General features: G+C 43.9%; 2 protein-coding genes across 6 annotated transcripts; one reads left to right on the plus strand and one right to left on the minus strand.

Moving 5' to 3' along the window:
• The first annotated feature begins 1,797 nt into the window (after nt 1-1,797).
• LOC139389304 (protein adenylyltransferase FICD-like) lies at nt 1,798-4,775 on the plus strand. Its single transcript, XM_071135929.1, has 3 exons — nt 1,798-1,989; nt 2,317-2,663; nt 2,943-4,775. Exons 2-3 carry the CDS (start codon nt 2,390-2,392, stop codon nt 4,037-4,039), a joined length of 1,371 nt encoding a protein of 456 aa, XP_070992030.1. The 5' UTR covers nt 1,798-1,989; nt 2,317-2,389; the 3' UTR covers nt 4,040-4,775.
• LOC139389303 (squamous cell carcinoma antigen recognized by T-cells 3-like) lies at nt 4,715-21,761 on the minus strand. Of its 5 annotated transcripts, none has more exons than XM_071135927.1 (19): nt 21,524-21,756; nt 20,794-20,920; nt 20,401-20,505; nt 20,122-20,306; nt 19,767-19,872; nt 15,025-15,149; nt 14,598-14,753; nt 13,852-13,990; nt 11,945-12,052; nt 11,730-11,807; nt 11,578-11,636; nt 11,128-11,237; nt 10,706-10,818; nt 10,476-10,552; nt 10,069-10,240; nt 9,142-9,614; nt 7,799-7,951; nt 7,207-7,397; nt 4,715-6,996 (listed from the first exon to the last, which is right to left on the minus strand). In XM_071135927.1, exons 1-19 carry the CDS (start codon nt 21,707-21,709, stop codon nt 6,807-6,809), a joined length of 2,853 nt encoding a protein of 950 aa, XP_070992028.1. In that variant the 5' UTR covers nt 21,710-21,756; the 3' UTR covers nt 4,715-6,806. The 5 variants fall into 5 exon arrangements, with proteins under 5 accessions (XP_070992028.1, XP_070992027.1, XP_070992025.1 ...); XM_071135926.1 differs by having other exon boundaries at nt 4,785-6,996; nt 10,069-10,252; nt 21,524-21,757; XM_071135924.1 differs by having other exon boundaries at nt 4,785-6,996; nt 10,069-10,252; nt 11,924-12,052; nt 21,524-21,757.
• Nucleotides 21,762-23,718: the final 1,957 nt, after the last annotated feature.

A 23,718-nucleotide genomic window follows, 5' to 3' on the forward strand; every position in this document is an offset into this window, starting at 1 on the left:
TTTAAAATTATATAGCAAGACTTGAAAATGGTTGTTTATCAATGATCAACAACCAATTTGACAGAGCTTGAAGAATTTTGAAAAGAATAATGGGCAAATATTGTACAATCCAGGTGAGCAAAGCTCTTAGAGACCTACCCGAAAGACCCACAGCTGTAATCACTGCCAAAGGTGATTCTAACATGTATTGACTCAGCGTTGTGAGATATTTCTGTATCTCATTTTCAAAACATTTGCATAAATTTGACAAAAACATGTTTTCACTCTGTCATGTGGTATTGTGTGTAGATGGGCGAGAAATAAAATCTATTTAATCCATTTTGATTTCAAGCTGTAACACAACGAAATAATAAGTCAATACTTTCTTAAGGCACTGTATCTGTTCAGTGGGATATGTTTGAGTGAAAGTTAGAGTGAACTGTCCAGCTCATGACACAATTGTGCCTTGTCACAGTTGATCTCAAAGCTTGCAGGATGCCAGGGGACAGAATATACTGATGTGTTTTAATTCTCTGTAATAGCTGCTGGATCTATAATTAATCAAGAGATCGTGGAAAGTAATTATCCAGTGTTCTGGGGGCAAGGATTTCTTTGCTAGTAGTTGTCTCCTCTGAGTGTTGATATTGGGTCGTTCCACGAAATGAGTCCCTTTAAGTAGAAATTGTGCAGCAATATTACATTTGAAAAGCCTGTTATATTAAATGAAGTGCCCTTGGAAAATTAAATAAACTCAGCATTTTGACATGTCCCTCTGTGTACTCTCTGTGACTTCTAGGAAGATTTGAATTCACTTAACGCAAACACTTCTCCAAGTTTTCACCACTTCTCCACAGCCCTAGTTATTTTGTTGCTTTGACAAAGTCATAGCTGAAAAGTATTATTTATTTAATGTGATTAGTGTTTCACTTTAAGGTAAAAAAAAAAATAAAAAATAAAACTGGGACTAATTTTAATGTCAACCCTGTTACGTGAAATTAACTCTCATTTTAATATGGTGAAACTATTCCTTAAAAAAAAAAAAACCGTTAACCCTGTTATGCATAGATAGACAGACTAGAAATGTTTTAATGCTAAACATTTCTGGGGTGAAGCTTGCATTCAATTGCCCCTCCATGTAACAAGCTTCCCCTGTCACAAGTGGATTCATGACTGATTTGGTACTAAGTAATGTCTTTATTTAACCTCTTGAGATGAGAAAACATGTTTTTTTATTAAATTGAGCATGTGCTCATGGCAGAATATAAAAATCTGGTGAAATAAAAAGGTTTTTTTTTTAATCACCAAGTTACACTACCCAAAAGGGACTCATTTAGTTAAATGACTCTATTACCCACCCGCTTAAACTGGTAGAGGATGCTTCCCAGCACTGACTCTCATGGTACTGTCATGGTAAAAGAAAATGGGAATATCTATAGGCCAATTTGCAATTTAGGAGTAGTGTTAGAAGTGTTGCATGATCACCAAGTTAGTTATTCAGTGCTGACTGCCAACATAAGCTGCAGTCTAGGCTAGGTTGCTACTTATACAATACAGGTCGACCTATTTAATCAATGCATAACGATTTCATAACCAAATTCTATTGTCAAATTGACAGTTATTACATTATATACTGTTAACTCCAGTTAATAGATAATAGGCCTACATTTTCATCAGGCATATAGAGCACAATTTGTATCCAACATCCAATCAATAAGGGCTACGAACCGGTGTTTGTTTTGCTGAATAAAAGCACGCTTTGTAGAGATCTGAGCCAATGAACAGCAACGAACAATCTTGTTGTGACCAATCATATTCCAGCACATATACCGGCTTGTTTTCCCAGGAAGTTGATGATGTGTATTTACAAGAGGTTCATAGCTAGCTAAGCAGTGCTTTAGCTACTTAATGTATCTTTAGTCTACAAACGATAGTGGTTACTTAGAGACTGATACTTTTATTTAACATTTTCACGTAGCTTGTTTGATTTCTAGTCAAGAATGGTGTAATGAGGTGAGTACGCTGGTGAAGATGCTTTGCTAGCTAGCTAGCAGCTGTCAGTGCCATTTTTGCAGTACGTGCCTGGCTTGTCGAAAATACTGCCAGTAGCTAGCTATGTATCCTGTGTATTGGGTGATTATATTTAGCCATATTGCTAATTAGGCTTACTAGTTTTGTATGGGTTATTTAGTTACTCAATTTAACACTTAAGCTCTACGTTAGCTAAAGACTGCCTCCGCAGTTTTTCGTTTGACATGTACAAAACTGCCAGCTGTCAAAATGAAACGACCATAAATTCTGTGTGAAAACTGCTTCTGATTCTGCCTCTCTCCTACACAGCTGTTCCTCGGCTAGCCTAACTCGAATAGATGGGGGACGTGTCACTTGAGAATGGAGGATACTATCATCAGTGATGATGGCTTCATTAACGGTGTGGTGGCGTTACACAAGTGGCCATCTCCTTGGCGGATGGGGACCGCTGCTCTGCCTGTTCCTGGGCTCTCTGGTGGCGCTGTTGATGCCAATGGTGGGGGTGGAGGACCAATGCTGTATCACTCTAAAGGGGATTGCTCAGTTGCACTGCCAGCTATGGGGTAAAACTCATCGCCCCACTGTCCAGTCCACCAGCCTCACTGTCCCCTTTACAGCCCTCGATCTCCTGCCCCTTAGGGCCAAGCCCAGTATAGGTAAGTGAAGTTCTCATGAAATATATACTTCTGGTTGTAAGACTCTAAATCAACTGTCGGTGGTAGAGCACTGTTCAAAATGAAAATACAGCGTTCAGTTAATAGAGAGAATTCATTTCCAGAGTGTGTTAAGGGTGGGAGGATAATACCCTCCATACTCTTGGGTTCATGAGTCATATTTACAAGTACAAATATGAAATCACCTTTTTGATTGGGTTAATACATGTATTGGACAGCACAGCCTAGTTATGCAATGTATTTGGTGTGTGCTGATTGCAGAGACCCAGCTGGAGGCCAAGGCAGCGCTGCAACAGGCTGTGGAGATGAAGAAGCAGGGGAAGAGAGAGAAGGCCCACAAGCTGTTGGTGCATGCACTCAACATGAACCCAGACTTTGTGGAAGCTCTGACGGAGCTGGGGACCATTCTGGAAGAGAAGGACGTTGTCCAGGCGGACCATCTGTATACCAAGGCCCTGGCCATCTCACCATGCAACGAGAGGGCCCTGGTGAGCCGTGACCGCACACTCCCCCTGGTGGAGGAGATCGACCAACGCCACTTTGGGGTTATCGACAGCAAAGTACGCAGGCTGATGTCCATCCCCAAGGGTAACTCTGCTCTTAGACGTGTCATGGAGGAAACGTACTACCACCACATCTACCACACAGTGGCCATAGAAGGCAACACACTCACTCTGTCTGAGATCCGCCATATAATTGAGACTCGCTATGCTGTGCCCGGCAAGAGCCTGCAGGAGCAGAACGAGGTCATTGGTGTGGACGCGGCCATGAAGTACATCAACACCACGCTGCTGTCCCGAGCTGGGGCCATCACCGTCAATGACATCCTGGAGATCCACCGGCGCGTGCTGGGCTATGCAGACCCTGTGGAGGGTGGGCGGCTGCGTACCAGCCAGGTGTTTGTAGGCCACCACATCCCACCCCACCCACAGGACCTGGAGCGCCACATGCAGGACCTGGTGCAGTGGCTCAACTCAGAGGAGGCCCTACAGCTGCATCCCGTGGAGTATGCAGCACTCGCCCACTATAAGCTGGTGTACGTGCACCCCTTTGTGGATGGGAACGGACGCACATCACGGCTGCTAATGAACCTGGTGCTCATGCAGGCACGCTACCCACCCATCACCATCCGCAAAGAGCAAAGGTCCGAGTACTATGCCGTTCTGGACACAGCCAACGAAGGCGACGTCCGCCCCTTCATCCGCTTCATAGCCAAATGCACAGAGATCACCCTGGATACCCTGCTGATCGCCACCACTGAGCACCCTGTGGGGCTGCCTGGCACCAGCCACCACCAAGCCTGTCCAAACTGCAAACAAACCATACCTGTCCACAACAGTGAGAGGGGACGGGAGTGAGCTGGGCACATGACTGTTTGGATTTAATTAATTAATTTGGGGTTAATCCTGCTTTAAGTGTAAAGATATGTCAGTTGATATACATATTACTAATAGCAGCCCTGTGTCAAAATGATAGCATGACCTTGCAATTTCCCAGTAGAAATGTGCATCTTTACATAAAACAAATATTCTCATGGTTTAAGATTTCCTCATACCTGGTAGAGGTGCAGGTTAGTGGAGGCTGCTGAGGGGAGGGACAGCTCATAATAATAGCATTCCACTCCAGCCATTATCATGAGCCCGTCCTCCCCAATCAAGGTGCCACCTACCTCCTGTGGTGCAGGTGTTTGAACTAATTATGCTGAGTTGTGATCTAGAAAAACAATCATAAAGGGTCATGTATTTGTTGACTCAAATGGGGCTGTTTTATACTCTTGGCCATGCTACTTATTGTTTTTAGTGCCGTTTCTAAAGGACATTTAGGCCTAAACTGCATTTCACCCATCTATTATCAGTAGTTTTTTGAGTGAACTCATAACTGAAGGTGTTACAAATTGGGTAGTACATGTCTGAGTTGTGATTCTGATTATTGGTCCGTCTTATCCATGAGGGAGAAACATCTAAAGATTGGCCGTGCGCAGTAGATCACCTGTTGGGTGTTGTAATGTAGCTTATCCAACTGGGTCATACAGTCTTTCATGTATTTGAGTTTATTTACTACAAAATAAACGTATTATCTGTGACAGTGTAAAAACCTCAAACATTATTTGAATTGTTTTAATAAACTTTACGCCAAAACAGCAACAAACCACAAGATGGCAATTTTACAACATCCAAATAAGTAGTAAATAAAATCACAGAAAAATAGACAACGTACAATCTCAGAAAGTTGCATTGATAATTTAGTTAAAACTCACTAGTTTACATTTGTTCTAATAAAATAAACACCATGACAACATTTTAAAATGACCACACCCCCCCATATTTTTGTATTGGACGAAACAGAAAGCGACTTCTAAAGATCAAACATTTGTAGTCTCTAACTAGATTAGGCCAGGGTTTCCCAAACCCGGTCCTGGGGCCCCCCTGGGTGCACATTCGTTTTTTTTCCCCCTAGCACTATACAGCTGATTCAAAGCTTGAGTTGGTTATTGAATCTTCTGTGTAGTGCTAGAGAGAAAACAAATGTGCACCGGGGGGGGGGAGTAGGATGAAGTTTGGGAAACCCTGGATTAGGCCACTGTGGTGATAGAACATTGATAGATATAGCTAATAATTCTCAAAACAAACAAATGTATTACAAAACTATGGTCAACCACGGAGTCTGAACACACATTTGACGTTCCCCACTCATCCAAACAGGATTGATTTGAAAGGAAAAGGAGACAGTTCTGAATTAAGTATAAACCTGCATTCCCATGATGTTATCACATACTGAACATATATTGTAGGGCAGATTTGATGGAGGGCTCTTGCAATCAAACAGCTGCATAGATTTTTCTCCCAACAACAGTTGATTCACTTGTGGTCAGTACTCATTACAATACTAGGATGACAGCTTCTCCAAACTGTCAGTTCTTCATTCCCTACCCATCTCAAGACTTCCACAGATGGTTAAGGTATTTAATAAACTAACTTACCTGGAAGTAAATTGGAAACAATCTAAGGAAAATATGACATACAATGTACAACAAAAATGTCCTCCAATCATTTCAGGTAAGACAGCATAAACATGATAAGCAAACAAAATGGGGCGCTGGGTTAATGACACGCACACGACTACCTGTTAAATTATAGTGCCAGCAATAAACCTTTTAACAGCTATAGATGAAGGATAAAGAATTTTAACAGCTATAGATGATACATGCCTTTCCTTTTTTGTTTCCTATGAACAGAGACTTTTGAAAACTACATTGTAAATGTGAGCACAGAACAGGTAAGGAATTAGTACATCTGCAAATAAATTATTTGTACAACTGCCGTTTAAGGTAATATTCTGTAAAGCGAAGCATTAGTCTTTCACTGTTTGGGAACAAATATCGTTGCATGTTAGCTGCCCTGCAAAAGATTTTAGTGGCATGTTGACATTGAAGATACCTTAGAGGAAAGATTCACCCATTCTAAATGTTATATTGCTTTTGTGCATCTGATGCAAAACGCATCATACCGGCTGTATTTCTGCCTGCTTGAACGGCGCATAGCTCAGATAAACATGAAATTACACCAGGATTTGATAGAATATCACTCTAGATACACAAAAAAGATATTCAAAATGTGTGAAACTTAAACACAAATAGGGGGAAATTATTTTCATTGTTGTAATACATAATCTATAAACACATCTCAAATGTCAAGCTCTTGCATATACTTTTTAAAAACAACAAGAAACAATTCACAAGCTGGGTTGTTTTAGCAGTTAACAAAACATTTTTACTAAACTCAGAACCCTTTTCTCAATTCAGAAAAAATTATTTACACGTTATGTCTTCTATAAAAACACCTTTTCCAATCTAAAAAAAAGCAAGCCGAAATTGGTCACTCACACTTTTTCAAAAGGAATATCAATCAATCATTGTTCAAAAGGATAGTAATATGGAGTTTGGGGCCAGTCGGAGGAGCCAGGGAGATTAAGGCTTTCTCACAAAAAGTGACAAGGAGAATGAGGCCATGGGAGTGATTAAAGGGGAGTCAAACAGCACAAGATCTGCCATTTCTTCTCAAGGACCCAAGAAGGCTTTCCATACAAAAGGCAGTCATTTGATTTACTTTCGTTTTTCCATAATTTTCACTTTCTGAGAAGCATTTTGGCAAAGTCTGAATTGGACATGGGCTTGGCCTGTGCTTCAAACCCAGCGTCTCCGGATGCACCCCCTGTGGGTTTAGGTGCAGTCCCATTTTCTGCTTTACTTTCTGATCCAGTCTGCCGATGTAGGGAACGAGGGATTAGTGAGAGTTGGGTTCGCCCTTTTCCCCTCCTGAAAAGGAAAACCAATGGAATCAAAGCTCTCATTCACATGTATATATTTTTTCTGTGAACATGTGAGAATAGCCCGATTTAAAAGGCAGCTTATGTTTAATGAGTTGGAGAAACATAGCTAATCGGATATTTGTAATGAGTACTTTCATCAGGGTAACTAACATCTTTCCTTGTTAGAAGAGTATTATTACTAGTGTTGGAAACTTACGATCCATAGACCATAGCCCGGGGCATCATGGCTCCCATGGGCCTGCTGAAGTCAGGCTTGTCGGCTGCATTTCTGGGAGGTGGGTTGCTAATGGCAACAGAGAGTGTGTGTTCCTGTAGTACCGTGCCATCCAACTTCAGCACGGCCTGAGAGGCCTGAGCCTCATCTTCAAACTCCACGTACGCCAGACCCTGCAGAGACACGCCACAGCAGCACATTATAGCAGCAACTCACATGAGAGCTATCCATTTTACGTATAAGTCAATGGAGCTTCTACATGTATGATTCAAATGATCCGTTTGGATTTTTACAAAGATTACACATAACAAATATAAGTTACTAACTTATTACTCAACTGGAGAGCTCAAGAGCAAATTAATACTCTAAAAAAAAGAAAAATACTTAGCCTCCCCAGCCCTGTACAGACCAACCGGCCAGCCCTGTACAGACCAACCGGCCAGCCCTGTACAGACCAACCGGCCAGCCCTGTACAGACCAACCGGCCAGCCCTGTACAGACCAACCGGCCAGCTCTGTACAGACCAACCTCCCAGCCCTGTACAGACCAACCTCCCAGAGTTATGCCTCCTAACCTTGGGTTTGCCTGAGCGGTTGGTGACCAGGCGGATGTCTTTGATGGTGCCTTGATCCTTGCACAGCTCCTCCAGCTGCTCCTTGGTGCAGGAAAAGGGCAGGCCCGAGATAAAGATCTTGTGTTTCTCTAGGTTTGTGTTGTACTTAAACACCTAGAGGAAGAGACATGAAAAGAGTAACTCACTATCTATATGGTGAAACCACCAATCCATTCATCCACCCCTAAATCAAAACAAACATACTGAACAAAAATATTTAAAAAAGCAACAGACAACAATTTCAAAGGTTTTACTGAGTCACAGTTCATATAAGGAAATCAGTCAATTGAAATAAATTCATTATGCCCTAATCTATTGATTTCACATGACTGGGAATACAGATATGGATATGTTGGTCACAGATACCTTTAAAAAAAAGTTAGGGGCGTAGATCAGAAAACCAGTCAGTATCTGGTGACCACCTTTTGCCTCATGCAGGGCAACATCTCCTTTGCAAAGAGTTGATCAGGCTGTTGATTGTGGCCTGTGGAATGTTGTCCCACTCCTCTTCAATGGCTGTGCGAAGTTGCTGGATATTGTCGGGAACTGGAACATGCTGTCATACACGTCGATCCAGAGCATCCCAAACATGCTCGGTGAGTATGCAGGCCATGAAGACCTGGGACATTTTCAGATTCCAGGAATTATGTACAGATCCTTGCGACATGGGTCCGTGCACTGTCATGCTGAAACATGAGGTGATGGCAGATGAATGGCACAACAATGGGCCTCAGGATCTTCACACAGTATCTCTGTGCATTCAAACTGCCATCAATAAACTTAAATTGCTTTCGTTGTCCATAGCTTATGCCTGCCCATATCATAAACCCACCATGAAGCACTCTGTTCACAACGTTGACATCAGCAAACAGCTCGCTCACACGACGCCATACACATGGTCTGCGGTTATGAGGCCGGTTGGACGTACTGCCAAATTCTCTAAAATGTTGGAGGTGGCTTAAGGAAGAAAAATTAACATTAAATTATCTAGCAACAGCTTTTGGACATTCCTGCATTTGGCATGCTGACTGCACGCTCCCTCAAAACTTGAGATATCTATGGTATTGTGTTGTGTGACAAAACTGCACATTTTAGAGTGGAACAAGGTGCACCTGTTTAATCAGCTTCTTGATATGCCACACCTGTCAGGTGGATGGATTATCTTAACTAATTTGTGCACAACATTTTAGAGAAATAAGCATGTGTATGGAACATTTCTAGGATCTTATTTCAGCTCATGAAACATGGAATCAACACTTTACATGTTACGTTTATATTTTTTGTTCAGTGTAGATTGGTCTCACCTTAAAATCAGGGTTTTTGTTTTTATCCACACAAGGCGATACGAACATTGGCCTGCCATCGACCTCACGCCGGTCCATCTTCAGGGCCTCGGGCACGGACGTCTTGCCCTCAAACTGTACGTAGCAGTACCCTCTGAAGCCCTTGGCAGCATAGACGGGGCGCACCGACTGGACAGGACCACAGGACTCAAACAACTCCTTCAGTCTCTTCTCTGGATCCTCCATGCTGAAGGCCAGGTTGCTGATAAACACACTGCAGTCATCCTTGCGTTGTTCGGAGTTGTCTTCCTGGGTCTTCCGTACGGTGGCTGGTGCCATCTGTTGGCCCCTCTTAGCACCAGGGGGTTCCTGTCTGCGGCAAGGGGGGGCTCTCCTCCCAAACAGTCCACTCTCTGTCTCCATGTACTCCTCAGCACCTCCTCCCCTGAAGCTGCCCTGGTTGCCCTCCCCTCGGTGCCTCTTTGGAGGTTGCTCTGTTGCACAAAAGATACATTGAGTGTAAGGCCCTGCGATAGACTGGTGTCCTGTCCAGGGGGTGTACTTGTACATCAAGCTGCCTCACACTACAAAATCAGGAGATAGCTCATAGGGCAGGAGCCTGTTCCGGCTCAAGGCTACTTACTTACTGTTGCACAGAGGTGACACAAAGCTTTAGCAAACACACAGGATGACTTTTATACTTGCCATTTTGTTAGCATAAGCGGAGACCAAGCAATAACATTCCTATGTAAAAAATAATTAAAGGGAAAAAAATGGTAGGATCGTCATGTCGTCTCCCCTTACCCGATTCCTGATGTCTCCCCTTACCCGATTCCTGATGTCTCCCCTTACCCGATTCCTGATGTCTCCCCTTACCCGATTCCTGGTGTCTCCCCTTACCCGATTCCTGATGTCTCCCCTTACCCGATTCCTGATGTCTCCCCTTACCCGATTCCTCCCCCCACTCATTCTCGTTATCCTCATCCTCTGCCTTCCGCTTCTCCCCAGGCCTGCTGCCTTTCTGTCCCTTCTTTTGGCTCTTCTTGTCTGCCTTGGCCCTCCGCCGCTGTTCAGTCTTCTCCTCCTCCTGTCGGACCAGATGAGCCTCTTTCTCTGCCACCTGAGAGAGGGACTGGGATGAAGTTATGAACAAGACAGCAGAGAAACAGACAGCTGCACAAGCAAAGCTGTGTTTTTTCCTTTCAATTCTGTCATAAAAAATCTACAACTGTTGCTCTCCAATGTAAAAAAAAAAAAAAAATCCCATTCCATCCTCCCCTGCCCAGTATAATCAACGTTCTATGTTCACAGGCCTAACTAGCAGCAGTGTTGTGAGTGTTGCGGGGTCAGCTTACCTTGGCCCTCTGCTCGTTGACTCTGTTCAGCCTCGTCTCAGTCTTCTGCACCGCTGCATCCCAGTCCTCCAGAGACCCTGGTGGCGACACAACAAACTGCACTGAAACTCACTTTACTCTCACACCATGACTTAGCAATTCAGTGTTGTTTTCTACAAATCAGTCAATCAATATCCCCAACTGACACCTGTCCACTTATTCATGGCTTTTCTATCAAAAAAAAGACTCACCCTCAACCCTCTCAAAGGTGAGCAGGACCTCACACACATGCTCAGGGTAGTCGGAGGTACACTGGACGGCCCTGTGGAGGGCTTTCCTGCAGTGAAGAGCATCCCCGTACGACCTGCAAAGAGTCAAACCATATCACAACCACCATCAGATTTGTCATAGATACATATATCTCGAGCCATCAAATCAACAGTTCACAGGTGACCACTAAATAGTGGCCTCACTGACCTCTCCAGGTTATAGTGGCCTCACTGACCTCTCCAGGTTATAGTGGCCTCACTGACCTCTCCAGGTTATAGTGGCCTCACTGACCTCTCCAGGTTATAGTGGCCTCACTGACCTCTCCAGGTTATAGTGGCCTCACTGACCTCTCCAGGTTATAGTGGCCTCACTGACCTCTCCAGGTTATAGTGGCCTCACTGACCTCTCCAGGTTGTAGTACTCCAGCCACATGTTGGCGAATTTGGCATTCCCTTTTGTCATGATGCTGTCCCACAGTTCTCTAGCTTTCTGAATGTTCTTACAATGCAGGGCCTGGTCAGAGAGAGGAGGGAGAAAATGGTATACAATCACATTTTAAATTGTATAGATGCAATTTTTGCACTGACTTGTATCTGGGGCGGCAGGGGGCGGCTAGTGGTTAGAGTGTTGGACTAGTAACCGGAAGGTTGCAAGTTCAAACCCCCGAGCTGACAAGGTACAAATCTGTCGTTCTGCCCCTGAACAGGCAGTTAACCCACTGTTCCTAGGCCGTCATTGAAAATAAGAATTTGTTCTTAACTGACTTGCCTAGTTAAATAAAGGTAAAAAATAAAAATAAAAAAATGAAAGAAGCAAGTGAACAAGACAAGTTTGTCATGATCGTCACCCTTACCTCTATCTTTGCCCAGACCTGCATGATGGTACAGGAAGGGTCTCCACTTTCACTAAATCCTAGACAGGAGTAATACATCGTAGTGAGTCTCCAACACAAACACACAAGGACCAAGATGAAGAGTACTGTACACAGGCCGCAGGTCCACTTACTCTCTTCCACGTCCTGTTTCATATAGTCTAGAGAACGGGTGAAGGCTGCCCGCAGCTCCTCCAGCTCTCTGCTCGACTCTGGAAAATAAACACCATTATCAATAGAGGACGTCATTCATCCATACATTCATCCATACATTTGACTTTCTCAACACCACAAATATGATCTTATTACTTATGTTACTTTGCATTACCCAATGTTAAGGTGCTTTCACCTTTGCTGAAATCGACACGCCGCCTCAGGTAATCGAGGTACGCTTCCCAGATATTAACATAATCTGTAGCTTGTATGAATCCGGCATTCAGGGCCTTTTCAAAAACGTCTGTGGAGGGGGAAAAAATAGATGGTCTTTCATGATTCCCCAGTCCCAGTACCAATAATAGGGGCAATACAACATCTTTAACCAAGTTCACCCCTTTTCATTGAAACATACAGTATATCACAAAAGTGAGTACACCCCTCACATTTTTGTAAATATTTGAGTATATCTTTCATGTGACAACACTGAAGAAATGACACTTTGCTACAATGTAAAGTAGTGAGTGTACAGCTTGTATAACAGTGTAAATTTGCTGTCCCCTCAAAATAACTCAACACACAGCCATTAATGTCTATACAGCTGGCAACAAAAGTGAGTCCACCCCTAAGTGAAAAAGTGAGTACACCCCTAAGTGAAAATGTCCAAATTGGGCCCAATTAGCCATTTTCCCTCCCTGGTGTCATGTGACTCGTTAGTGTTACAAGGTCTCAGGTGTGAATGGGGAGCAGGTGTGTTAAATTTGGTGTCGTCGCTCTCACAATCCCTCATACTGACTGGTCACTGGAAGTTCAACATGGCACCTCATGGCAAAGAACTCTCTGAGGATCTGAAAAAAAGAATTGTTGCTCTACATAAAGATGGCCTGGGCTATAAGAAGATTACCAAGACCCTGAAACTGAGCTGCAGCACGGTGGCCAAGACCATACAGCGGTTTAACTGGACAGGTTCCACTCAGAACAGGCCTCGCCATGGTCGACCAAAGAAGTAGAGTGCACGTGCTCAGTGTCATATCCAGAGGTTATCTTTGGGAAATAGGCTTATGAGTGCTGCCAGCATTGCTGCAGAGGTTGAAGGGGTGAGGGGGTCAGCCTGTCAGTGCTCAGACCATACGCCGTACACTGCATCAAATTGGTCTGCATGGCTGTCGTCCCAGAAGGAAGCCTCTTCTAAAGATGATGCACAAGAAAGCCCGCAAACAGTTTGCTGAAGACAAGCAGACTAAGGACATTGATTACTGGAACCATGTCCTGTGTTCTGATGAGACCAAGATAAACGTATTTGGTTCAGATGGTGTCAAGCGTGTGTGGCGGCAACCAGGTGAGGAGTACAAAGACAAGTGTGTCTTGCCTACAGTCAAGCATGGTGGTGGGAGTGTCATGGTCTGGGGCTGCATGAGTGCTGCCGGCACTGGGGAGCTACAGTTCATTGAGGGAACCATGAATGCCAACATGTACTGTGACATACTGAAGCAGAGCATGAGATCCCCTCCCTTTGGAGACTGGGCCGCAGGGCAGTATTCCAACATGATAACGACCCCAAACACACCTCCAAGACAACCACTGCCATGCTAAAGAAGCTGAGGGTGATGGACTGGCCAAGCATGTCTCCAGACCTAAACCCTATTGAGCATCTGTGGGGCATCCTCAAACGGAAGGTGGAGGAGTGCAAGGTCTCTAACATCCACCAGCTCTGTGACGTCGTCATGGAGGAGTGGAAGAGGACTCCAGTGGCAACCCAAGCTCTGGTAAACTCCATGCCCAAGAGGGTTAAGGCAGTGCTGCCAGCGGTTTAGACATTAATGGCTGTGTGTTGTTATTTTGAGGGGACAGCAAATTTACACTGTTATACAAGCTGTACACTCACTACTTTACATTGTAGCAAAGTGTCATTTCTTCAGTGTTGTCACATGAAAGATATACTCAAATATTTACAAAGATTATTTACAAAAATGTGAGGGGTGTACTCACTTTTGTGATATACTGTACATTTCATTCATGTTTAAAATCTCCTTGTTTACGTCCACACCATACATGACACATATGAGTGCTACCTCCATAACTCACCTGTGGTCCAGTGCTTACCTGAGATAGTGTGGTGGTCAGCCCCATGCCTCTCCAGGGCAAGCAGGTAGTTCTTCCACAGGCCCATGGTCCAGGGGCAGTTCCTGACCGCACGGTCGTGAGAGGACAGGACCAGGTCTTTGATTTTTAGTTGACGATCCTGAGGCAACAGCAAAAGACTTGATAATAAAACAATCCAACAATCAATAACAACCCACATTGACAAGGTACTCAAAAACCGTGAATCTACAGTCATTTCTACCTGCGTGATAAATTACTTCATTGCTAGAAAGGTGAACCTGTAGGATAGCGTTCATTTCCCATCATAACGCTGCACAAGGAATATTATACTGCCCAACACCATTAGGCAAAGTCATAATTTGATTCATGTGTGGAAGCATATAATGCAGTTAAATCGCACCTCCATCAATTTAATCACTTCCTTTAGTATATGCAGAAGTCCAAAACATGGCTTTAAAAAGAGCCTAATGGATCACAGGTTTGGAACAACAAGATTCAACTTTTGTTTCTTCACCAAACTGGTGAAACGGCCAGGCTCTGATGAATTACTGGATGTTGTCCGTGTTTAAGGTTGCGATCTCAGCATCTTATTACAATCGCATTAAAGCAATTAAAAGGCCATGAATAAATTTCAGGAGCTGCTGGAGAGAGCGAGAGACGGCTGGCTGCGAGTAATTAAAATGAGCCCAGTGCAGCACGTCACCCTGTGCAGTGGAAGGGGGGGGGGGGGGGGGACACACACTCACCAGGTACTTGGTGTACTTGGCCCACATGTCTGGTACCAGGCAGTTCTCTGCCAGTGCCCGCTCAAAGATGATCTGGATCCGTGCCGGGTCACCCTCCTTTTGCTCATAGTCAATATAGGTCTGATATTCTGCTAGCTTGGGTGGCTCGGCTGCCATCTGAAACACAAACGTTGGCATGTTAAAGGCATTGAGCAGATGACCATGTCTAGCATACAGACTCGCAATGATTTCAGAGGTACACGTAGGAAAAAGCAATCAATTTGCTTAAGCACATAATGCTTAAAATGACAAAACTTTCCTACTAATCTACTGCTACTTTCTAGGCAGTGCAATCAGAATTGAATGCTTCAAATCCATTGAAAATTCTTCCAAAACAAACAGCATGGTACAAAATGTCCAGGGTAGAAAATACAATCTAGGTAAGTACCAAAGTCTCCTCATAAGGCTTGCTCTTCTCCATCTGTTGCAGGGCCCTCTTGTACTTATGGGAGACTGTATCAGACACCCCCTGGTCAGACCACTCCTCATACTCTGCATATGTTCCTTCCATGTCTGTAAAACAGCAGTTATCATTAGGAGAAACCTTTTTCACATTCTAAGTGTGGCTTAAAATGAAGGTGATTATATAAAAAGCATCCTGTGCATTTATTACAGTAAATTAAAAGGGAGGAACACCAAAAGGTTAAAATCTCATTCAGAAGGATATTGGCTTTTGACATTTTGAGTGTCCCCTCATTTTACCAATAACACACAGCCATGTAAATGCTTCAGCCTGTTTTCTTTTTCTATGTGACATTATCTTGTGGAGGTAGAAAACAGTGACTGACAGGCTGTAGATAAGGAGGGATTATACGCTGAGCGTTGGCACCATGGTTGGCACAGGTCATAGAAGCGAGAGATGGGTTTAGCCATTCCAGAAATGCCTCCGGTGGCCTTTCAGCCAGACCTGAAAAAAGGCAGCAGACAATGCCAGACCATCTGGCTATCTCTTGGCGAGTCCTGCGCTTGGATGAAAGGCTGGTCAGGGACCACATTACTGGGCCTGGTGAGAATGAGTGCTTTCTCTGTAAACCGCTATTGAGTCTTTGAAAGGCAACATAGTAAGAGAAAGCAACTCTCCTTGTGGCTGGTGACTTTAATGCAGGAAAACAAATCAATTTTACCTAATTTTTACCAGCATGTCGCCTGTGCAACTGGGGGGGACAACTGAGCTTAAGGCTAGAGCTGCCGCTTTCAAGGAGCGGGACACTAACCCAGACGCTTATAAGAAATCCCTCTACGCCCTCCGATGAACCATCAAACAAGCAAAGCATAAATACAGGACTAACATCTAATCCTACTACACCAGCTCTGATGCTCATTGGATGTGGCAGGGCTTGCAAACTATCAAGGATTACAAAGGGAAACCCAGCTATGAGCTGCCCGGTGACACGAGCCTACCAGATGAGCTAAATGACTTCCATGCTCGCTTCGAGGCAAGCAACACTGCCTCGAAGCTCTCCGTGGCCAATGTGAGTAAAACCTTTAAAACAGGTTAACATTCAAGGCCAGACGGATTACCAGGACGCGTACTCAGAGCATCAACACAATCATCCCAGACCTACTCCAATTTGCATACCACTCCAACAGATGACATAATCTCTATTGCACGCCACACTGCCCTTTCCCAATTAGACAAAAGGAACTAGGGTTGTCCCGACTAAAAACGTTTTCCCATATATAGAGACACCCTATGTGTTTAAATAAAATCATCTTGTCTGAAGCTTTAAGTACAATGTGATTAATAAATTCACACAAAAGACTCAAGAGGGAGCCAGAGATCAAGATAGCCTAACCAGAAGAAAAAAACCTGTGGCCGAACCATCTCCTCCCACTGCTGCTGGCCTTCGCAGATTGTGCCATTATGCTCCTGAAATTGCCTGGCTACACCAGGCGTTGGCAATCTTTTCAATTTGGAGCAGTGGTGGGAAAAGTACTCAATTGTCAAACTTGAGGAAAAGTAAAGATAACTTAATAGAAAATGACTCAAGTAAAAGTCACAGTAAAATACGACTTGATTAAAAGTCTAAAAGTAATTGGTTTTAAATACACTTAAGTATCAAAAGTAAACGTAATTGCTAAAATGTACTTACAGTGCCTTTGGAAAGTATTCAGACCCCTCGACTTTTTCCACATTTTGTTACGTTACAGCCTGATTGGCGATTTTTGCAATTTGTTTCAGTCATTGGCAGCAGAGAACTGGAAGGAAAGGCGGCCAAAGCAGGTGTTGGCTTTGGGGATGACCAGTGAGATATACCTGCTGGAGCGCGTGCAACGGGTGGGGGATGACGAGGGGGATGACCGTGGCAGCTTTCCAATCTTTAGGGATCTTGGACGATATGAAAGACACGTTGAACAGACTGGTAATAGGGGTTGCAACAATGGAGGCGGATAATTTTAGAAAGAGAGGCTCCAGATTGTCTAGCCCAGCTGATTTGTACAGGTCCAGGTTTTGCAGCTCTTTCAGAACATCTGCTATCTGGATTTGGGTGAAGTAGAAGCTGGGGAGGCTTGGGCAAGTAGCTGTGGGGGGTGCGGAGCTGTTTGCCGGGGTTGGGGTAGCCAGGAGGAAAGCATGGAGAAATGCTTATTGAAATTCCCGATTATCGTGGATTTATCGGTGGTGACAGTGTTAGCCTCAGTGCAGTGGGCAGCTGGGAGGAGGTCCTCTTATTCTCCATGGACTGCTATGGTCCTGCTAGGCATTTGATATGTAACAAGTGCTTTTGGGTGTCAAGGGAAACTGTATGGAGTAAAAAGTACATTATTTTCTTTAGGAATTTACTGAAGTAAAAGTTCTCAAAAATATAAATAGCAGAGTAAAGTACAGATACCAAAAAAATTAAACTTAAGTAGGACTTAGTATTTTTACTTCCTTTACACCACTGATTTGGAGTGCCAACTTATGTACATTTGTACATTTTCATGGAAGTTTCATTTCTTTAATAATAAAGTCGGCGTATCTCAAAATCATTGTCATGTCATTAATAAAATTATATCTAAATTAAAATTACACAAATCTAAAATGAACTTCCATTGCCAACTATGTAAAAATAGCCTACATAAAGGCAACAAATAAAAACATTGCAGCCTGCAGGTAAAAAATATCCTGATAAAAATAAAGCACATTGGCTACGCATGGCCTGTCTGCAAGGAACTTCAAACATTGCATCAACTATCAACTTGGTCCAGCCAAAAGCTTGTGCTAACAAACTTGCAACATTGTATAAAATATTCTGGACCCTAAGAGTTTCCCGTGCCAGTAAACTCCAGACAGACATAACTGTAGGCTATTTGAGGAAGGGATAAGAAGTAAATCAGATAGGCCTATTTTATGACGTTTCTACTGTATCAGAGCATGACATTTTTTCCCTTTCATGACAAGTGGTTACCGAAAGGGAGAGTGCTGGAAAGATTTTTCAAATAGGCTACATTGAGAAACGATTTCAACTAAAATATTGAATGCATTAACATAAATTACAGTAACCAAACAAACATTGTAGATTAGAAATTATGGGAATTAAATGGTACAAGTACTACTGGTAATACTGGTGTCATCCGCGTCCTCCGCAATGGATTAGTCCATTGAGACAGGCATCAATCAAGACGTGCCATAAAACTTTTTTTTTTTGTGCAACTGCTCGACCCAAAAAATTATTGGTAGACCAATAACCTATCGAACAAACAATCGACCAGTCAACTAAATGGGGTCATCCCTAAAAGAAACACGTGAGAATGCTGTTCATTGACTACAGCTCAGCGTTCAACACCATAGTGCCCTCCATGCTTATCACTAAGCTAAGGTTCCTGGGACTGAACACCTCCCTCTGCAACTGGATCCTGGACTTCCTGATGGGCCCGACTCCAACACCACCATTAATTTTGCCAACGACACAACAGTAGTGGGCCTGATTACCGACAACAATGAGACACCCTATAGAGAGGTCAGAGACCTGGCAGTCTGGTGCCAGGACAATAACCTCTCCCTCAACGTCAGTGAGACAAAGGAGCTGATTGTGAACTACAGGAAACAGAGGGCCGAGCACACCCCCATTTACATCGACGAGGCTGTAGTGGAGTAGGTTGATAGCTTCAAGTTCCTCGGTGTCCACATAACTAAGGATCTATCGTGATCCAAACAGACCAGCACAGTCATGAAGAGGGCACGACAACTGGTGGCTAAAAAGATTTGGCATGGGCCATCAGATCCTCAAAAGTTCTACAACTGCACCATCGAGAGCATTTTGACCGGCTGCATCACCACTTGGTATGGCAACTGCTTGGCATCAGACCGCAAGGCGCTACAGAAGTTAGTGCGTACGGCCCAGTACATCACTGGGGCCGAGCTCCCTGCCATCCAGGACCTCTATACCAGGCAGTGTCAGAGGAAGGCCCAACAATTGTCAAAGACTCCAGCCACCCAAGCCACAGACTGTTCTCTCTGCTATTGCACGGCAAGCAATACCAATGCACCAAGTCTGGAACAAACAGGACCCTGGACAGCTTCTAACCCAAGCCATATGACTTCTAAACAGCTAATCGGAATACCTGCATTGACCCTTTGTTGCCACACTGGACTCTGCCCACACAATCACACACATAAAATGCACACGCATACTGACGCCACACACACCTTTCACACTCACCACATATGCTGCTGCTAGTAACTTTACCCCTACCTATATGTACAGTACATTGCTACCTCAATTGCCTCATACCTCTGCACATCGACTCGGTACTGGTACTCATTGTATATAGCAATGTTATTTTCTACTCCCTATATATAGCCATGTTATTGTTACTCAATGTGTGAGTTTTCATTTTTAGATGGTTGATCTTATCTTTAAAATCGGCATGGTTGGAAAGGGACCTGTAAGTAAGCATTTCGCTGATAGTAAGCATTTCGCTGTTAGTTTACTTACACCTGTTGTCTATGAAGCATGTGACCAATCAAATTTGATTTGACATTGCACTGGCTCTCCACGACTTGGTCCTGAAAAGGTCATTGCGATGGGTACCTCCCAAGTGTGCCATAATAGCCTCTCAAGGACATGTTGTTCCATCCAACCAAATCCCTCCCCCTACCCTCTGTACAGCATCCCCTCCAGAATGGAGCAGGGAGAACCTTACCCATTAAGGGGATGGCCAGCTGGCGGCGGAAAAGAGTGTGGATGCGTTCGAGCTGAGCGTTCAGAAGCTCCTGCTGCTCGCAGGTGGGGACGCTGCCAGGGGGAGGCTGAACAAAAAGAAGAGATAGAAAACAGACAAAATCCAGCAAAGAGCCTAGTTTGTGTAATATCAGATTGCGTTCAATCATGCTTTTTCAACATTTCTGCCCAATACTGAAGATACAAGGAAAATCTACCATCATTAATTTAGCAGATGGTCTTATACAAAACACCAAGAAATATAGACATGCAGAGATATAAAAGAATGAGCAGCATGTTGCAGCTACTAGAGATCATTATTCTTCAGGGGCGCTCACCTGAACAGTTGCCAGTATGACGTTCTCAAACTCCCTGTAGGCCTCCCACAGAGTCGCACCCGTGGTCATGTGCAGCCCCACGGCTGTCAGGGCTCTCTCGAAGATGGACCTCACCTTCTCCATCCCACCAGGCAGTCCCATGCCCCCGATAGAGTACTGGGCATACTCCAGCCAGATTTCAGGGCCTGAAGGCCACACAAGAAATTCAATGTTTACTTTACAATAACATCACATTACATAGAATCGTAACACAATCCAATAAGTAGGGACAGAACTCACAGATATAATCTTTCACAGCCATCTCAAAGAGCTCGTAGACTTTCTCCCGGTTCTGCTCCTCCTCGGTTAGGCGGATCTCATCCTTGAGCCAGTCCAGCCATATCTCTGCAAGAAAGGACAAGTCAGATTTGTATACAGTTCAATAACATTCAGTATGTTTACATCAATGAAACCATCACTTTTCACAGTAATGATGAAACAGTAAACCTTGTTTTAAATGACTGAATCATCATCATACATAAGACTTCTTCACACCAATTAATCACAAAAGAAGCAGCAGACGTTGCAACAAGTATTATATTTAATCTAGTCTACCACAAAGCACATCAGCTCAATCATAAAAGTGGCAAAGCATAAAGTCTGCTGCATCTCCAGAGGCCATCAGACACCAACCTTCAGTCAGTGGGAAGAGCTCACTCATCTTCTGCCTTGCCTTACGCAGTGGAGGCAGTTCCCCCTCCTGCCTCAGGAGTTTTATGAGGTCCACATGACAGTTGTAGTCAAAAGCATTGATGGACAGCTGAAAGTCACAGAGAAAGCATAGAAGAGGAGTCAGACCAACAACCTTGTGTGTGTGTTTACATATGTTTTTGATTAGCAAACAAATATAATATGTAAGTGAACCAAATACTGTAATGAGTATTGCTTGTGAAATCAACCAGATAGCTTGACTGTTAAATGTTGTTGCTGACTGGCTGGCTGGCTACCTACCTACCTACCTTTCTCAACTGCAGCCCGCCGAAAGGGCGCGTGTTCAGTTTGTAATACAACTGCAAGCACGTTGGCTGGTATTCTTTTCACACGTATTATAGAATTGTGGCTGGGTAACATGCTAGTTGACTGGATAGTTACATAATGAGGCATCAGCTAATAGCTAGCAAACTATTAGCATGCGAGCTAACGTTAGCTAAGTAGCTAGCTAGCTTTCTTTGCAGTACAAGCGGTGCAAGTCTGCAAACAAGCCAACTTGTTTGTGATGTGTTGTTTGCTTTTAAATCAATGTAACAAACAACGCTGTTAGCTGGTTGACATCAAACGTTATAAATGGCTAGCTGTAACTGTGGATTAAAATAGCTAGCTAGGTTTCCATTCATTTCTCAAACAGTTAGCTTAGCTAACGTACCTGCTCCTCCAAACGCTGAATTTCGGCTTCATTCTCTTTATCATCTTCTGACGAATCGTCTTCTTCATCGTCGGAATTTTCGATTCCCATACCCTCCTCTTCATCTGAATCCATTTCTCTCTCCATCCCTGCCTCTTCCTCCATCTCTTGCAACTGCGTCTCTTCTGCGTTCCCCGTTGCTGCCATGTTGGAACTATGTCTGCCTGGTAACAGCAGTGAGCGCTGTCCAAGGTAGAGCCTGGCAGGCAAACCCACCCCCTGATTCTACTATGCTAAATTCGAAACGTCACGTAATATGTTACCTACATGGCAAGAACACAACCAAATAACTATGTATTAATATTACTTGGACACTAACAGCTATAACCACCATATATTGCATTTGCTAAGATTCCTCCTGAAAAGAGCGGATACCGAATATCCCAGCAATTAAAGAGGGACTCCTGTAGGGCTATTTTAATGGCCGACGTCCTTTTGCATGCTGTGCAATGATGAGAAGCACATAAGCAGCCTATTGTACTGTTATGCACTTCGTCGTACATATAATGTGAGTAAAAAACAAAGTGGGAAATGTAGACCTATTTGTTCCTATACGTGTCAGAAGTAATTGATTCCTGTTTATATGCTAATGCGGCAAAATGCTACGTTACATTATTGTGCAGATGAGACTTAATAGACATGTGCAATTGATCAGAATTTGTTATTTTGAATGCACAAAAAAATGTTGTTTGGGGCCACTGCATACTGCCAAAAATATTTGAAACAGCAGACAACCGCCTTTTCTTCTCGAACGCAAAAAAGTCGAAACGGTCATGTGTTTGTGACGTATTCGATTACGCTTCTTCTTTGGTTTTTATGACGGTCCACAAACAAATATTATAGGTGCATGCTGCCACCTACAGTGTTGGCTGTATATCAGCCTACAATTCTCTAGATGAAGTATGAATTAATAACACTATGTAAAAAATAAAATCCCTACAAACTAACCCTGCACCCATTAAAACCTAAACACTATTCCAGTACTTTGGCCCTATCTGATCAAAGACTACAGTACGAAGATAGGCAGAAACTTCCCGCTTCGAGGATAACAAAGTGCCATCGACACGGCCAGCTACCAAGGACTGTGGGGTCTCCTCCGTGGCCAACGTGAGTAAGACATTTAAACGCGTTAACCCTCGCAAGGCATGCGCAGACCAGCTGGCTGGTGTGTTTAAGGACATATTCAATCTCGCTATCCCAGTCTGTTGTCCCCACGTGCATCAAGAAACCACAATTGTTCCTGTACCCAAGATGGCAAACTGAACTAAATTATTATCGCCCCGTAGCACTCACCTTTGTAATCATGAAGTGCTTTGAGAGACTAGTCAAGGATCATATCACCTCCACCTTACCTGTCACCCTAGACCCACTTAAATTTGTTTACTGTCCCAAAAGGTCCACAGACAATGCAATCGCCGTCACACTGCCCTATCCCATCTGGACAAAAGGAATACCTATGTAAGAATGCTGTTCATTGACAACAGCTCAGCATTCAACACCATAGTACCCTCCAAGCTCATCATTAAGCTTGAGGCCTTAGGTCTGAACTCTGCCCTGTGCAATTGAGTCCTGGACTTCCTGACGGGCCGCCCCCAAGTGGTGAAGGTAGGAAACAACACCTCTACTTCGCTGATCCTCAACACTGGGGCCCCACAAGGGTATGTGCTCAGCCCCTCCTGTACTCCCTGTTCGCCCATGACTGCGTGGCCATGCACGCCTCCAACTCAATCATCAAGTTTGCAGACAACACAACAGTGGTAGGCTTGATTACCAACAACGACGAGACAGCCTACAGGAAGGAGGTGAGGGCTCTGGGAGTCTGGTGTCAAGAAAATAACCTCTCACTCAACGTCAACAAAACAAATGAGATGATCGTGGACTTCAGGAAAAAGCAGAGGGAGCACCCCCCTATCCACATCGATGGGACAGTAGTGGAGAGGGTATTAAGTTTTAAGTTCCTCTGCGTACACTTCACGGACAAACTGAATTGGTCCACCCACGCAGACAGCGTCGTGAAGAAGGCGCAGCAGCGCCTCTTCAACCTCTGATCCAAGGTTTTACCAGCCCTGGTTGCGCAATCGATATGCTGATACAATTTAGGGAGTCTTGTTTTCAGATTAGCCTTGTTAAAATCCCCAGCTACAATGAATGCAGCC

The sequence above is a fragment of the Oncorhynchus clarkii genome, chromosome 30 (assembly GCF_045791955.1).
Source record: "Oncorhynchus clarkii lewisi isolate Uvic-CL-2024 chromosome 30, UVic_Ocla_1.0, whole genome shotgun sequence".
In the NCBI taxonomy this organism is placed as follows: Eukaryota; Metazoa; Chordata; class Actinopteri; order Salmoniformes; family Salmonidae; genus Oncorhynchus; species Oncorhynchus clarkii.